General features: G+C 39.6%; 1 protein-coding gene across 1 annotated transcript in view; it reads left to right on the top strand.

The window, feature by feature from the left end:
• SLC6A11 (solute carrier family 6 member 11) overlaps positions 1–17,390 on the top strand; it is a 107,514-nt gene extending 90,124 nt beyond the window's left edge. Inside the window, exons 9-15 of the mRNA XM_056337702.1 lie at positions 2,348–2,472; positions 4,602–4,714; positions 6,090–6,227; positions 11,268–11,370; positions 12,271–12,371; positions 13,716–13,886; positions 15,747–17,390. Coding sequence (XP_056193677.1) covers positions 2,348–2,472; positions 4,602–4,714; positions 6,090–6,227; positions 11,268–11,370; positions 12,271–12,371; positions 13,716–13,886; positions 15,747–15,899 — 904 coding nt within the window. The 3' untranslated portion in view covers positions 15,900–17,390. The remainder of the gene's footprint in view (positions 1–2,347; positions 2,473–4,601; positions 4,715–6,089; positions 6,228–11,267; positions 11,371–12,270; positions 12,372–13,715; positions 13,887–15,746) is intronic.
• The last annotated feature ends 216 nt before the right edge of the window (positions 17,391–17,606 follow it).

The raw sequence follows: 17,606 nt of genomic DNA, 5'->3' as shown, positions 1-17,606 counted from the left end.
GCTCATGATTAGGAAGCAGCAGCTCTCAATGGCTGGTAGCACACCATTCACCAGAAAAAAAACCTTTTTGTTCAGACGGTATTTAAAGCCTGTTGAAGCCTGAGAATTGCCTAAAATGAATCTTATCTGCAGAAAACAGACTGTTCCAAACGGAGGCATCATACGACTGGTGAGCCGCCAGGTCCATCCCACCACAGTAGTATCTCCTTTTTTTCGCCCACAATGGATTAAACCCGACACGTTTCCGACATCACTTATCGACAGGGTTTCATCACACTTTGTTTTGATTTCTCGGCACTGAACTCACCAGTTCCTTAGGTGAGGTAGGCTGGGGTAAGAATCTCTCCAGAGCTACTTTAGTGCTGAAAGACACTGAGAAGAATGGTTCAGAAGATGATCTTTTTTTATTTCTCAGCAAAGCACAAAGAACTCCGTGCTCCTGGTTGCTTTCTTTTAGATTGCTGTTTTTCTTTAAAGCTGCCAAAGTGTATAACTCGCATGGCTGTGCAGAACTGCAGGAAGCAATTTCTTATGAAAAGCAAATAAATAACAGGTTAGAATTATGAGCATTTTCAGATTTTTCAGAAAGTATTTTAAGGGTCCTATTTACCCTTGCTAATGAACAGTGTTCGAGAGAGCCCATGCATGAAAGTGTGAATGTCACCGGACTTCTCCATGTTCGAGTCTTGATCTACAAATGCGCGCATTCATTCTTTTCTATTTCTGGACAGATTTTGGTACTTTATTATAGATGATGTGCCATGCAGATTTTTTTTTTACTATGAAATGGTTCTGAAAACATAAAGCCATTCTCAAAACAGTAGTTAAAATCAACTGTAGATAAGGTAATGAGCAAACTAAAGCCTCCCGTAGCCCAGTGGCCATAGTTCAGCTGATCCCTTTGCAGAATGGCCACGTACACCCGGGTCCTCCGTTGGGAATATATGTGCCCAGCGCTGCGGCGAGTCAGCGGCAGGAACAGGGGGAGCTTTGAACAGGGGTGGCAACAGTGCAGGGCTCATTAGGGAAGGAATGAGATGCTGGAATGTTCACATCGCTTTCAACTTAATATACGAGATAAAGTTACCGGATAAAAACACCAAACAAAACAAGCAGCAGGACAGAGAGCTTGCCAAAGGAGTTTTGTGGAATATATGCTCGGACTTCAAAAATATGAATTGTCTCTGAATCTCAAAAAGTCACTACACGTCTGTGACAAAGATTGGAATTGTTACTGAGGATTTGGATTCAGAACCTGTTGGATTTTACAGAGGCAGTTCTTGCCGTAGATAGCTTGCACAAAAATGTGCTTCGGAGCTGTAGTAGGATGGGAGTAAACGAGACTAAGGTACAGCCCTGGCAGAGCTACAGGCTTGCCTGGTGTTTCAGTGGTTTAGAACCCTGATTTACTTGCAGGCATCTACATTAGCTTATTATTTTCTCAAGTACGCAAGTATCTCTCACAGCAAACAGTTTTAAAAGCCTGCCTGTCATGATAGATCATTCCTACCTCACCATCTGTCAAGCCTGAAGTGCTGCCTGAAAGCGGGGTGAACAATGATATTTCTACTGAGCTCTGGGGAAAGGTTGCACCTTTCTGCAAGAGTATTTTCCCTTTTTTTTTTTTTTTTTAAAGTAATTTAGTATTGTGACATTTCCAGTCTGGGGAAAGAAACATTTCCTCAGCTCAGCCTTGTAATTGTCATTGTTTGATGTGTAAGATAGATAGGTCTGAGAGATCACTGTCCCTGCACTGTCTTTGCCTACTTGTTAGGCACATTTTTAGGCATGTACACACTACTTAGATTATGTATGGTGCTTTTCATTACTATAGCTTCTTAAAAAAAGTTTATGAACCAAACTGGAGTTTTATATGGATATATATTGCCAATATACTGTAATTGGAATAGAATTAACTAAGATCCGAACATAGGACTTCTTTCCAGGAAACAAAGTACTACTATTTTTATATAGTTTGTAAATAAGTTCATATCCTCTGGAATACATTATTACAACTACTGTAGAAAAAATGTTTTTTAACACCATTCTTATGGTATTTTTTCATGTTTTTTAAAGATTCTATTGGAAAACAGCAAGTGAGTAGCAACAGGTTGGTAATTGAATCAGTTAAAACACAAGCGAGGGTATTATGATGGCACCTTCCTGCAAATGCTTACGCCTGACTGATTTCCTCTCAGGCATAATATCAGTTGGGAGCTTACTCTTAATGAGCAACTTAATGTCCATTCCTGCAGCTTGGGGTTCTGCTATGAGTCCTATGGCTCAGCAGATGAAAGAAACCCAGGCTCTGGAGATCAACTACACTTTTTTTTATTTATATTTTCAGAGACTGCATCATGCTCTGCTGCTTGAACAGTGGCACAAGCTTTGTTGCTGGTTTTGCTATCTTTTCAGTTCTTGGATTTATGGCTTATGAACAAGGCGTGCCCATTGCAGAAGTTGCAGAGTCAGGTAAGTTCCAAAAGCAGTTTTCTGAGTTTAAAAAAAATGCCCAGAAGTTGCTGTCAGAATACATAGTCTGTGCCATGTCTTATGGATAAGTTGACAGTTTTGCAAATAGTTTTACAAAACTCCTCTTAAAAACCTGTTACCTGACTCATCAGAATAACTGCTAGAGGCAGAGTCTCAGCTATTTTGATGGTCATACGTTCATGTGTGAAGAATATTAAGTGCATAGCACCAAATTCATCAAGTTAAGGAGCTATTGTAACACAAACTTACTCCAGCTGAGCATCCAGAAGACTGTTTAGAAGAGGTATGTTGCTCAGTTATGCCCCTTGAGTATTATATATCCTCATGAAAGGAGCACTGTTTTCTTTAAATAAGACAATCCACAGAAATACTTGCTCCTTCTGAAAAAAAAAAGAAGGAAAAAAATAAAAAAAAAGATATATCTATTAAAGAGTTGAGAAACCGACTGTTTAGGAGAAATGTTTGGAAGTCCTCTGAAGTCTTGCTTAATGTATAGTATCCAGATACAGATCTCCAACAGTCAGATGGCTAATGCCATCTCCTAATGTCAGCAAGTTTTTCTCCCAGGGACATACACTGAGACACATTCACTCTGGTTGATTAAGTATAAAAGTTCTTGTTTTGAGTCGAGAAAGACACGAAGGCCCAGCTCTACAAGAAATTAACCATCTAATGTTCATTACCGTCCCTTGGAGTTAGGCATCCAATGAAAGTTAATTGCTCTTTAACAACTTTGTGGATGTAACATCTTTAAGCATCACTTAAAACTCAACAGAACAAAAAGAACAGGAGTGCTGCCCAGAAAGAAAAGCAGTATAATGCTGAACAGTTGAGGAGAAATGAATCCCGTGAAGTTAGTCAAGGTTAGCAGGAAAACTGCAGAGCAAGTAGAGCTTCACCAATGCTGTCACGGAAAATATTTCTCTTTTCTTAAAGCCCTCAAGACAACTGGCACCAATACTATTATAGAAACTATGTAGGAAAAGGTTAAAAGACTATAGCAACTCTGGAAATTATAGGAGCTTGTAAATACCACGTTAAATAAAAAACAATAGCATGTTCACAGGTCTTCACTGAAGTTGTTGCAGCAGGAGCACAGAGGTACTCTTGTCAGCCTTATGATACTGCCTTTGTACCCCTGCTTTAAAAGCTGGCTAACTTCAATAAAAACTGTTAAGCATGAGAGTCTGCAGCAGCTGAAAAATGGGCACCGGTAAATAAGAACAAGAAAATATGAGCTAGGTGAGATGGTATTTTAGCAGATTGGAGAAGTTACCAGTGCTATTGCAAAAATGTTCTAATGTAAAGATTTCTGTAAATACGCAGCCAATGAATTAATGTTATGTACCAGCAGCAGGACTCAAAAACGCAGAGCAGATTTTGAACAAACCAGTAGACATTTAGCTCGCACCGTGTATGGTTTCCAAGATGCAGCTCCTACCACTGACTGCATTCTTGCACAAATTGTCAGATACATACCATCTTGGGGAAAAAAAAAGATTCCAGAATATGTTAAGAAGTTATGTAAGGCAATCACAAGACTGCATGTTATTTATTTGTTATCTTGTCATATATCCACACAAAGAAGAAGGAGAACATAAAGTGCGGTGATGTCTTAACAGAAGTTTCAACCTTCAAACATTTGGACAGGATATAGGAAGAGTTGATGTGCCAAGGAAGTCTTTGTTACTAATTAGCCTCATCACCAAATATTTAGACTATTAGAGGTGTAGGGTTTGTCAAGGTTGCCAACCTTGTATTTAGCTCCTCTGGTCTGCCATAAAAGAAGAACGAAGTTGTGGTGGTTTGTCCCTCGCCAGCAGCTAAGCATCCGCACTGCTGTTCACTCACTCGCCCACCCAGTGGGATGGGGAAGGGAACAGAAAGAGAAAAAGGGAAAAAACTGGTGGGTCCAGATAAAAACAGTTTAATAAGTGATACTGTGCAAGCACTGCTCAGCAGTAGCCGCAATGTTGGTGTTGGCAATGTTCTTCTACCCAGAAATCCAAAACATAGCACTGTACAGGCTTCATGAAGAAAGTTAACTCCATCTCAGCCAGACTCAGTACACACGTACAAACTATTTCGTTTCATTTCTTCCTTTTCAGGACCAGGACTTGCATTCATTGCTTACCCTAAAGCTGTTACCATGATGCCTCTTTCTCCTCTGTGGGCAACTCTGTTCTTCATGATGCTCATATTCCTTGGATTAGATAGCCAGGTATGAAACAAGTATTTTGTGGATTCCCTAGAATCTGTATATCAGCATCCTTGATATAAACAGCATGTAATCTGAGGAAAGAATGAACTCTAACTTAATTTCTTGCTTAAAACCATTGATTCAGGTTCCTTATTTTAAATCTTATTTACATGGTGTTAGAGATTCTGCTATGATTTACTGAGAACGCTGATTCAGCCTGACTACAGCTTTCACTATTAACATGGAAATCAGTTTGAACTTAAATATGGGTGATTAAAATTCACGGTTCAGTGAAATACCAGTCTGTCTTCTTTTCCAATTTTCAAAGCACTTTGCAATGAATTTTGAAACTGAATATCTGATAGTGATAACGTAAGTTCCTACAGTGTATTTATACTTCAAGATAACATAGCAAGAGATGTGTAGTCATGTTCTGCAGCAAAGTGACAGTACAGAAGTTGTCCTTTCTATGTGACCATAAAAATTGTGAAAGCCGTTTGATGAAAAATGTAAAGCAGCTAGCATTTTTAGCATGCAGTTCAGCTCTCAGCATGATTTGTTTCAGAAAGTTTTTGTTTATATACTGCGAATAAATCTCTTCAGTGCTTATATTGCGTGACATTTCCAATCATTAAACTTAATGTTTTCATAACTGCTCTTTTTCCTGATCTGACTTTTTTTAAGGTCTTTAAAAATGAACAATTTCTGAATTTCACTCTTGACATGTTCCAAGGAAGCAGGCTTTATATTGTCTACTTCGGGGCATTAAATTTGGTGCCTATTTTAGAAACTTTGCTTCAGAGCCCTGACTCAGAAGCTCAGGGCTCTTGCTTTCTGCTGATTTTTAAAGTTAGTAAGAATGTTCCTTCCATCCTTCATGAGATGTACTTGGTTGGCTTGGGCACTTAATAGCTCTATGGAACTTCCCTCTTCTGTAAAATGGGAAGAACTTCTCAAAAAACCCTGCAGTTCATTTAGCAGCGCTTGAAGGTACATGGCACTGCGTATCACTCCTTTGAGTGACAAGGTGCAGGATGCTTAGGGTGAAGATCTGCTGCAATCCTATGAACAGTTTGGACATCATTTAAGTCCCATTCAAACCACGTTTGAAAGTTTTAGTATTTATGTAATCCATCTGCTACAGGGCAAATACCTTCTGAGATAATATTAGTGGATTCAACTATTTGAATTTAGTAGTTGAATGGAAATCCATACTTTGTAATTCTGAAATAATGTTCCTCTCAGCTTGAGCTTCTGCTTATAAAGTGTCCTCAGGGATCATTCAGTCTCTGTGATGAGAACATAGAAGGATATTTGAAGTGTTTGGTAGCAAATCCAAATCCCAACAGCAGATGAGACACATATTTCATTTGTCCTTTCCTATCATTTGTTCTAGTTCGTGTGTGTTGAAAGCCTCGTGACGGCTGTTGTAGATATGTACCCAAAGATATTCCGAAGGGGCTACAGAAGAGAACTGTTGATTCTTGGCCTATCCATTGTGTCATACTTCATTGGCCTAATAATGTTAACGGAGGTAAGATGTGCTTTGTTGTGCTACTGCAGAGAAAAGGAAATGAGTTCCTGTTTATAATCGTAACAGATAAAACATGAGAACATTTGTCATAGACAAATTTCACTGTCATGAATATGACTACAAAATACTTGAGAGACTTTTCAACTACTCTGTAACTTTTGAAATGGAAATGTATCCTAATATTTTTCAGTTGAGCTTAGGTAATATTTTAATAAAAGTTATGTTGCCAAGGAAATTCCATCTGCTTAGCACCAGCCAACCAGATATACTGGTCACAGTTTCTGGTTGCTTACTCTGGGCAGACCACCCTGAAAACAACTACATTTTGTATTATTAGATCCATAAAAAAGATGAAGTGAAAATAGATAACTAAAACATCTTTCATTTTTCTATCAATAGACCAAGTCAATCAATACAGCCAATCTCTGAGCAGAAATTGCTTCAGTAAGAGAGTGTGTGTGTGTGTGTGTGTGTGAAATAAAAAAGATACTTTCCCCCCCCCCCCCCCAAACCAGGGTGTTTGCTTTGGGATGTTCTAAAGCAAAAAATCCTGAGGGTGTCAGTCCATCCCATCAGTTCATGACACAACGTGTCTGCCACTACTGCGTTTGGTACCAGGTTGGGGAGGGTCTCTGGGTTCCTTTGGTACTTGGCAGGAGTTTAGTGCTTTACAGAATAAGTTACATCAACAGTCTTCCTCCCCTTCACTTTACCCCTCAGAAAGAAGAGGGGCAGAACCCATAATTTTCTCTGCCCATATTTTTCTGCTTGCTGGGCCATTAGAGCCTCCCCATATCAGGGAGCGAGAAAGGAAAGTTTCATGTCTGAGGAGCTGTAGAATTACACATCTGAGGAATGTTTTTCCAGGGAAGCCTGGCTGTATTAACCATGAAGGGCCACGACATGTCTCTGCCGTGTAGCAATCTCAGGCTGGGTGTCCCAGTGAGGCAGCCTCCCAGGGCTTCAGGAGCTCCCCTGGGGTCGCTTAAATTCCCCCTACAGAGAGCCACAGTCCTTTAGACTATGTGCTTTGCAAATGACTGTTACTGAAAATAAGCAAATTTCACCCAAAAAAGGTGTTACGCAATTGTAAGCATATCGATCTGTTGTCCTCAGTATGCAAGTTTTTACAACAAATAGAATAAATAAACTGATGAGAATATATTAGCTTTATATACCCTTTCAAGCAAAGAATAAGTAAAGGTGGGGAGCAAGGTGGAGACTAGGACAACATGAAAGTTTTAATGTTTATTTTAGTTTATGCCAGACTAATCAGATCTCTTCTTCTGATAATAGATATGACACTTTATGAAGCAAATGCAGTTGAGCAGAAGTTTTATATATTGCAGTGAAGGAACTGAAAATTCTCCACAAGAAAAATTATTGACTTTATTCAAAAGAAAAGGACTGGAGCAAGTAACTGGGCAAAGAGGAGATGACGACTATTGGTGTTAAGAGACAGTAGCTGAAATGAGATTCTCACTGAAGATACACAGCACTTGGTAGCAGTTTTATCTAGTATCAAGTAGTTGACTTGCTGTGAAAACAAGTCACATATAGTCATTGGCTACACACAGCTAGCTTTCTGGCGATGTAGTCCTCCTTCATTTTGCAATTTTGAACCTATTGGCAGATTTCAGTCAATTTAACAGAAGTTTCAAAGATAAATACTTTTTCATGAAGGTTCATCATTCACGGAAGTTGGCAGCCAGATAGACAAGGTGTAGAGGTGTCCTTACTGTTCAGAAGAACAATGTGTAAGTTCAGTCTTTATTAAAAACCAGAGAATTCACTAAAAAGCTGTAGCCTAATGACTGTATGAAGAATAAGGGCTCACAGTTATATGTAAGATTTAAGTCCAAATCAGGCTTTATTAACTCTGATGTTCCTGGGTCACAGAAGAAGGCATGATGGTGAGAAAGGACTTGATGACCAGAGTATTAAAGATAGGGTAGACTGTAGCAGCACAAAGTATAAAGTCATCCTTATAGTAGTAAACATTAGGGAACAGAAGTATCTGGATGTGAAACTAAGCACTACAAATATGCTGTAGACATAAATCTATGTTTCTTAGATGTTTCAGGAAGGTGTTTCCAATTGAGAGGTTGTCCCGTGACAGGACAAGGTAGTAGTCCCACTGTAATATTTCGTATGACTTTGGGTACTTGTATCCAGGCGGGAAGAGCGTGCAAAGGAAGAGCAGTGAGGGTGATCCTATGAGTATAGAGCCAATGACACCAGAAAGTAGCAAAATGATAACATTAGCAAGAGTGTATGATTGCTTTTTGTAAGTGCATCATAGATATATCAGTGAGTATAATCATAAACTATTTCTGCAAAAAGAATGGCTCCTTCTCCCTCATCGCCAATCCAGGGTGTATAAGCTGGCCATGAATAGTTAGGCTGAAAATTTAAGAAACCTATCTGTCCATCAGTACAGTGAGGTTCTGGGAGGTTTTCCAAGAACAACAGTTCTGACTCTAAACTGGAATTCAGGTTGTCAGTTACTTTATGAAAGCTCTTATGTGACACAGTTCCCTGTGAGAACAGAGGCGTTTACACTGGCTGATTAGGAGTTCCTTCCAGATGTGTGTCCCTATAAGTAGAGCATTGGAGCAGAGCAACCTATAGGGATCAATTTGCTTGTAAACGTTGGTACTCTCAGTAAGATAAATTGTCTTTGCTATGTAAAATGGGGAAGTTTTGGAATAATTCCTCCCACAGTGCAAGTGTTGAGCAGAGCAGTGGGAGATACGTCAAGACGTACAGGCTAAAAGAAATATAAGCATGAAGAGTGAAGGGGAAGGAAGTTTTCCAAAATGACAGGAATATTCTTGCAGGAGTTTTGCGGACTTGTTTTCCTTACATTGTATTTTCTTAGTTGCTTAGTTTCCAGGTTGCTCAGGTATTTGCTGAACCTCACCATGAGCTCTTTGCAATAAAGATGTTCACTTGTGAGATTTTGGAAAGCAGTCAGCTGGCAGAGCTGACTAAAAGCAGTGTAGTTAATAATCAAAAAAGAATCTGCATTACAAGGAAAAAAATCTCATTTAATTAAAAAAAAATTCCTTCAACTTATTCATTCCAGTCCGGGAGGGCTGACATTCCACAGTGCTTTTACTATAACTTTTTGCTGAACAGAAACCTTAAAGGACAGAGAAACACTTTTTTCTCAGTATCGCTAGAGAGACATAAGTTATTACTGAGAGATGTGACTTAATTATACCAATTAGGCAATCTAAGTGGCTGTCATCCAATGCAGAAATGGCATAGGGGTGGAGAACCTCCACTCCACGGTCGTTCAGCAAGGCAGCAAAGCATTATGCCTGAGTGAGACGTCCGAGGGTAAATAGATATCCTAACGCTATCCTACCCTCTCTTGCATTCCTAAATACACATTCCTGGATTTTATTCAGGCTTTGGATTATTCATAAAAGATATTTTACCTTATAGGAAAACTTTCTCTTTCATATATATGGTAAAATAATTGATTTTGCCCAAAATTCTTAAACATCAATGCAGTTTTATATACAATAACCTTAGAACATTCTTCTGTTCTGTGAAATGTGGTCAGGATTTCAAGTTCACAGAGTCTATCTTAACTTACCTCCAGTCAGTTAATGCAGAGAAAAAAGGGGGAAATCCTAGGTATTGTTTTTGATTTAGTTTTCTTTATGTTTTTAGGGTTCTCTTCCATTTGCAGAAATTGTCTTGAGATGTAATGGATCATATGTACTACCCAAATAGCATTACATTTCAACTGAAGAGATGATCTCAAACCCTTATTTCCTTCACATAGCTTTCTGCAAAGAGGGAAGTCTTAGGATTCCTTTCTACTGAAATGATCTTTTGTGAATTTCCTCCTCATTATTATTTCAATATTGAATGCATATGTCATAAAAGATGAAGTGTCTTGCATAGAAAGTGTTGTAATATTATTCATATAATTTTATTAGTCAGGTTATCCATAATGTTATTTAATGGACTTCATAGGTTTTCTTCTCATCTTGCCTGAAGGCAAAGGCTCTAGAAAGCCAGCCAGTTCTCCGAACAGCTCTGACTACTGTAAGCAAGAGAAAAAATACAGGAAAAGAAGAAAAAAATTAATGTCTTTAATATATGTGACATTTGATATAGTTGAGTCATAGTCAAACAGTAAGTGAGGGCATCTTAAACACATTTACTGTTTTCATACTGGTTGGTGTTGTGGCACCGCTGAATGCAGAGAATTACAGCACACTGATAGCATTGTGTGCATTGCGTACAGATGCTGCGCCAGCTTAAGACACTGCTAAGTTTCGGCTGCTCTCCTTTCCGGAAGTGCAGAAGTTGCTATGTTAAAGCCATTTGGAGAACAATTTTTAATTTGTTAGGAAAACACTTTTAAAAAGCTTGCTTGGAGTCAGGGTGATTTATTTACTTATTTATTTATTTATTTTAATTTTTGGTGTGTCAGATAATAATTACTCATTTCAGTAATGTGGCTTAAAGGCTGTGAGCTTATGTTTAAACTTTACAGGTCACTTTACTCATTTTACAGTCCCCATGTCATTGAAGGGTGATTCTAGTAGCTACATTTTCCCTTCTTTCTTCACATTTTAACTAATTCTTTTACATATTAATAGCACAGACAGAATTAAAAATTTTCATGCACAGTGATCTGGAGACCAAAAGCACCTGTAGACGTCCACAGCCTGATGTGATAACAAATGAAGTTGAAAAAAAGCATGGAGTTGGGAGAGCGTTTTGGAAACAAAACAGTTGCAGTTCTCTCCACTCCAGGATTTGCTACCTAAAAGCAAATGCACCGTATTCAGCTGGCATAGGGAATAATCTTAAGTGCTATGGAAGACAAAAATCTTTCACAATAAGAAATCACTGAGAAATTAATATTCTTTGTTCAAGAAGAAATGAACTTTAGTAGGAAGATTGCCAGGGAACCAAGAGACTGACTGTGTAATTAAAGCCAGATTTGCTACGAAATAGTCCTACTGGTGCCAACACAGTATTTTTTTTCCTCTTTCTGTTTTTGTCTTTCAGGGTGGGATGTACGTCTTTCAGTTATTTGACTCTTATGCAGCTAGTGGCATGTGTCTTCTTTTTGTTGCTATATTTGAATGTGTCTGCATAGGCTGGGTTTATGGTGAGTTTCTGAAAATTGCTGCAGTTTTCAGTTTTTATGAAAGTTTTCTATTTGCATAAAAGCAATGTGAAAGCCTTGTACCCTTATGGAGCAGCGCCCTCCACATCCCCCTGCCCTACCGTAAGTCAGAAATGTCTTTTTTTCCACTCTAAATAACAAAGATAGTGGAAAAGATTTTTTCCCCCCTTGGTCCTTGTTGGGATGGACCTCCACCCCCCCTCCCCAAGGAAAGCCTTATCTGCCTTAGGGAGGCAGGCTGGCACTAAGTCTTCCTTCTCTTACAAAGCATCTGTGCAGGGCGTGTTCCCTTCCACTTTCAACGCTCACGGATAAATCCAGGGAAGCTGGCGTTCATGCCTTCTTAACCCAGAAGGGACACAGCAGTGTCCCTAGCTCTGCCATTTTTGTCAGTCAGCAAAGTCAAGAGAAAACCGTCCCAGTGCGGGGTGTGCTCACGGTGACATCCTCCAGCGTTTTTTTTGCACACAAGTGACTGACAATTTTACTTTGTAAAACAACACATGAACTTCAGTTCACACATGTCCCCAGCTATCTACCCAAACCAGCATGCATATATCTAGATATATATGTACTCTTTAACTGGGCTTGCCCAGACTGGCTGACCAGAAGCCATCTCTGTCTGACAGCCCACCCACCCCTTCTCTGTGCACATTGCTCAGACACAGATGAGAGCAGCAATCTCTGCCACAAGTGCGGAGCATATGACAGATGTCTGTGTCAGGGCAATGGCAGCTTCAGCCTGCAACTCTGTCAGAACCTATGTTTTTTTCCTGACTTTTAGATACTAACCCATACAGCCTCTTACATGTACATCCTACATCTTTTCCTTTGGTTTTTGTTTTTTTTTTGTTGTTTTGTTTTGTTTTTTTTTTGGGGCAGGCAGCAATCGCTTTTACGAAAACATTGAAGATATGATTGGGTACAAACCACTGTCATTGATTAAATGGTGCTGGATGGTCTTAACTCCAGGTATTTGTGCAGTAAGTATAGAATATCCAAATAACTTGTTTTAGACATAAAGAGGGTTTTCTGTGCATATTATTAGAATTTTGCTGCTGCTAGTAGTTCACAATTGTTGAAAAAAATGCCTGTTGATTTGTAGCATGTGTTTTAATCAAAAAACCCACTCTGTAGGATCTGTAAAAATCATTAAATGTTCTGTGAACTGTGAGAAACCTTCTAACTGGAAAAAAAAATTAACTCAGGGCCCTAAATGAACAATTGCCAGTACAATGGAGGCTTTTTTTTTTTTCACTGCGTTGCTAGTATACCTTGTGTCTACCCAGTGTAACTCAGGCTCCTCCAGACTTGTGCTGGTTTCCTTGCTGCTCCAGCCTCCTACTTCCTTCCGTCTTTGGGTAAGTAGACATTTTTCAAAGAAGACAGGACATTTTTTCTTCTAGCAAGAGCAGAAGAGGCCAAAAGAACATCTCATATGAAGAAGGGGAAGGAATTTGCCTTACCAGAAGCTAGCAGTACTGGTGCAAACTCTGGCAAACTGCTGTGGCTACATAACAGGGATAAAATTACAACAGGAGCATGACCAGATTGGCCATAAATTTGATGCACAAGTGCTTGAGGGTTACAGACTAAAACCTTCCGGTTGCCCAATACATAAATGACAGCAACTGCAAACCCACAGATGCTGGCGCACCTGGAGATCCAGGTTCCCTTGAACTCTTCCAGTTCATTTGCAAACTTGGGAAACTTTCTGACTCATTTTCACCAATGCTGAAATGAACTTAATATCACTTGCTCTTGTACACTCTTTTTCACCACTTTAGAGAAAAGTACATAGTAGCTTTTCTCTATTTCATAAACTGAAATGGTCCAAACTGCTTGAAACCTGTCAAATTTAGACAGATATATTTGAGGTTTTGTGAGGATGAAAGAGTTGGCCTGCAGAACTGCAGATATAGACAGTGTATTAAGGCAACTTTGAAAATTTTGGCTTTCCTTTTTCATCATGACAGGTTGGAGAGAACGCAGCTTGTGTTACTTAATCACAGCAGGTTCACAGCAGCAAAACTTAATCTTTCCTGCCCAGGTACTGTTTGCCATCAAAGTGCAGGTTTTATTGTCATCGAGAGGTAAATAGGATTTAAACTTGAAAGGTTGTTCATTTCTGTGGAAGCTACTGAGACATGTTATTTAAGCAGTACATGAAAGAAGATATTGCTGGTTGTTTTTTTTCTCTGACTGAAAAGCTTACCTCCGATTTCCGTCTTTAGCGAAACTGGCCTTGCCTAAACAGTCAATCATTTTCTTGTTACATAGGCAGTGTTTTTTCAAATACTGCTAGTATGTTTCTCTGCTTATTTCAGGGAATCTTCATCTTTTTCCTGGTGAAATACAAGCCTTTGAAATACAACAATGTATATATATACCCTGACTGGGGCTATGGCATAGGATGGATGATGGCGCTCTCTTCCATGATCTGTATCCCTTTGTGGATGTGCATTAAGCTGTGGAAGTCAGAAGGTACTTTCATAGAGGTAAGACAGATTTTCAGGTTAATGGTACTGAAAAAAGAAATGGGAAGGGAGTGTGAATCCTCACCTGCATGAGACTAAGCACAATTTAATCAAAAAAGCAATGCCACATACCTGTTCCAGTGGCAGCTCGGGTTAGGCCTCTCAGTCACTGGTGGAAAAAGGGATTTTCTGTATTTTCTTCTCTGTTTTCTTCTGATTTTTTTTTGTTTTCCTTCACTGACTTTAGCCTGTGTTAAACTAACTGATACTATAACTTTAAGATGCTCTGTTCCTACTCAAGTTGTAGCTTAAAATGTCCGTAACATCGGCTAAATCCCTCAAGAAACCAGCCATCCATGCAGGTCGGCTACCTTCTTTCCATGGCTATGGTAACTGATGTCCATGTGCCGTGCTGTTCCTCCAGCAGCTGGGTAGCAAACACTCACACAGGTCTTCTGGACAGTTTTCCTGATAACAGTTCTCTGAGACAGACAGGCAAAAAGAAACATCCAGTGCCACTTACTAACATGTGGTATCATGTGAGCTCACGTCTAGGCTGAGGTTAAGATTATTAAATATATGACCGTTTCTCCAAAGAAAGACAGTGAAGATGAAAGAAACAGCGATATAAACCTTATTCAGCTGTTTAGGATTTCTCATCTTACAGAAAAGCCTAGTTCTGTCATCTGGAGTTCCTTAGATAGTAGTCAGTAAAAGTGGGTATCCCAGTATTGCCTCCTCCTGTCTCAGTACATGCATGGAAGGGACTTCACTCGGTCCCTTTCATGCTTTCTCACGCTTTCTGGTATTCTCTGGGATAAGGCCAACGTGAAGAACAAGACAGTAGGAACTTCTGTGTCCAGGGTGCCTGAGGCTCGTTGATTTACCCAGCACTTTTGAAGGACCTGTCTCACAGTGCATACCCACACTTCCACGAAGGGTGTGACATCTGCGTGTGCCTGAGGGTATCTCGGTGCAGTAGGTACTGCTGTCTGGAATGCAGAAGGTGACATGCCATTTGTTGTGCTGGCTGATGGCAGTCCATATTGAAATAACTCCATTAAGCTGATTAAATATGGCCTGGAGACTACCTAGGAAATCTTTGCTGTGGGTATATAAACAAAAACCGAATTACCCATAATATAGTTTTCTTAGCATGTCAAAGAAAGGAAGTTTTACATAAATCTTAACAATAAATATTTCTTTAATGCATCAACCTTACCCTGTCTCTGCAGGTAAACAGCCTTTGTTTATAGTCTGAAGCACTGTGGACAGGTCATTATCTTCTCCATACATGAATGACAAGACGGGTTTTTTAATTATACATTTGGCAGCTTCTCAGGAAGCCAACTTTCACCAATACCTCTGCTCCCCAAGCTGTAAGCAGCAAAGTCACTGCTGATGTTATTGCTAGAAAAGAGGAAGTCCTCAGAGGAACAGATATATTTTTCTTTTGTTCTTTATTGTAGCTTAATACACTTTGGCAGTCTCTGGTTTAATTTCCCGCCCCCCCCCCCCCCCCCCCCCAATGTCTGTAATCCTTTGACTATACCATGAGAAACAAAATATACCCATATAACAGGCTATAACATATATACCCATATAACTTAGCCGAAGTGTTGTGCTGAGTGTCTTTATGGAAAGGGATGCTACTCAAAAGCAGCGTGAAAATTCACTTTGTCTTCATCTTCATTGTCTAGCATCTGGTCTGGCGCAGTTGTAAAGAATTGTGTGGCATGGCATGCGGTTTTACGGGTGTACCTGTAACAGGACCATGAGAAACAGACATGCAAGAAAAGGGGTTTATAGCCAATCTGTTTAAGAAATGTGTGTCTGTGGCAAATAAAAAGATAATGATTTCCTTTTTCTCAAATTTTCTAGAAATTCAGGAAGTTGATTACACCTAGCTCAGATCTGAAAATGAGAGGGAAACTTGGAGGAGGAGCCTACATTGCAGCAATAAATGACTGCGATGCCAAACTGAAAGGAGACGGCAACATTTCAACCATTACAGAAAAGGAGACACATTTCTGAATGAACTATCTTTTTTTTCTTTTTTTTTTTTATAAATAAATAAATAAATAAATAAATTCACTTAATTATAGAGGCTCGCTTGTTTTGCACAAAAAATTATTAACCAGTTAATTTTAAAGTGAATATTGTATACTTGTTTAAAAGTGATTTTCTAAAATTACTATATAAGTAATGATTATGTAAAAGAAAAAGAAATAGTATTATATAGTATGTTAGTAATGATTTCTTGTAATATGGTGATTTCAGTAAATGGTTTTTTTTAGAAGTTAGAGGGACCTGTATAATGTGCTGTAAAACTTTTCTACTGTGATTTCTGGCAGGTGTAATGTTGTATAGATATATGCATTCTAATCTGTAAGCGTTTCAGACCATTTCAGCTTTTAATGTATGTATATAAAGGGGACCAGGATGTTTTTTTGTTCATATTGGAAGGGACTGTGAGATGGTGGGGGGATGACTTGTAACTGCTGCCACCTATTACTGCCTAAACGTGGGCTGTATCCAAAGCCCGCCGAGACCGGGGACTCCTTTCCGGCCGGGGCCAGTGGGTTTCGCACCAGGCCGTGTGCCACCCCCTGCCCAGGCCTGCACGGGGCAAAGCTTCTCTCCCGGGGGGGGTCGGTGGAACCAGCCGCCAGCGCCACCTCAGCCGCGCTTACCCCACCCCTCCACCCCGCTCCGCTCCACCGGGGCCAGAAACGTGCTGGGAGGGGCCCCCTGCTACGTCACCATTTTTCTGGAGATTGGGTAGAGAATATTTCTTACGAGCTATGAATTTCGCTGCTTTTGTACGTTAATGGTCTCTAAGATGATGTGTACTGCTTCAGGAGACCTCTGCAACTTTTTCTTAAGTGTCTGGGTGGCCGGTACTTCATTTTGGTTGACTCTTCCCATCCCCCAAAGTGAAATGCGTTCATCTGTGCTTGTACAACATGAGATCAAAGTCACTTATGTATGTGGAGATGTTCTGAGGAAAGAAAGAGCAGGTTTAGAGCTCTGCGTACCTTGGCCCCTCTGTCTCTTGATCTGTTTGCTGCTCTGTCTGTCTGTACAGCTCTTCGTTCCCCTCAAAAGAGATCAAGGATCCTGTACTGACAAAGTGTAGCACTATATATCTTTTCCCATCTTTGGGGTACTTGTCAGTACTCTCAGATTAGGCACTGATTCTTCTGCCCTGAATGGTATTGAGGTTTGCACTGAGGGCAGAACAGGAGCTCATTTGGGGGAAGGCTGGAGTATTTGGTCCTTAATCTCTACAAGAGTTCCCGGAGGTAATTTATGTATTTCGGTGAAGGAATTAAGACAGGGATGTTGTGACTTCTCTGTTTCACAAAGGGAGCAGTACTGGGTTTGTGATATCAGATCTTTTTATTCCATCAGTTTTATGAACTGACTCCCTCCATTTTAAAACAGATTTTGTATGTAAACTCAACTGATGGATAGTTGTTACTATGAGGTATGAAAATGGTGGTCCCAGTATCAAAATCTCTAGGCCGTCTCTTGGGTTGTTTGTTTTTTGTTTTTGTTTTTTTTTTTTTACCCCTGCCAATATTCCAAACACTACTATTTGTTCTGGAACACTTTTTTTTTTTTTTTTTTTTTCTTTTTTATTTATGTAATGGTTGTATGAGAAACCTGTGGAGCGATACTGTACTACATTGCACAGTATTTGATGGAGAGAGACAGCCCAAGGCAGCTCAGAAGAAA

This window comes from Falco biarmicus, chromosome 4 (assembly GCF_023638135.1).
Source record: "Falco biarmicus isolate bFalBia1 chromosome 4, bFalBia1.pri, whole genome shotgun sequence".
Classification (NCBI taxonomy): domain Eukaryota; kingdom Metazoa; phylum Chordata; class Aves; order Falconiformes; family Falconidae; genus Falco; species Falco biarmicus.
This window is presented reverse-complemented; position numbering and strand designations above follow the sequence as displayed.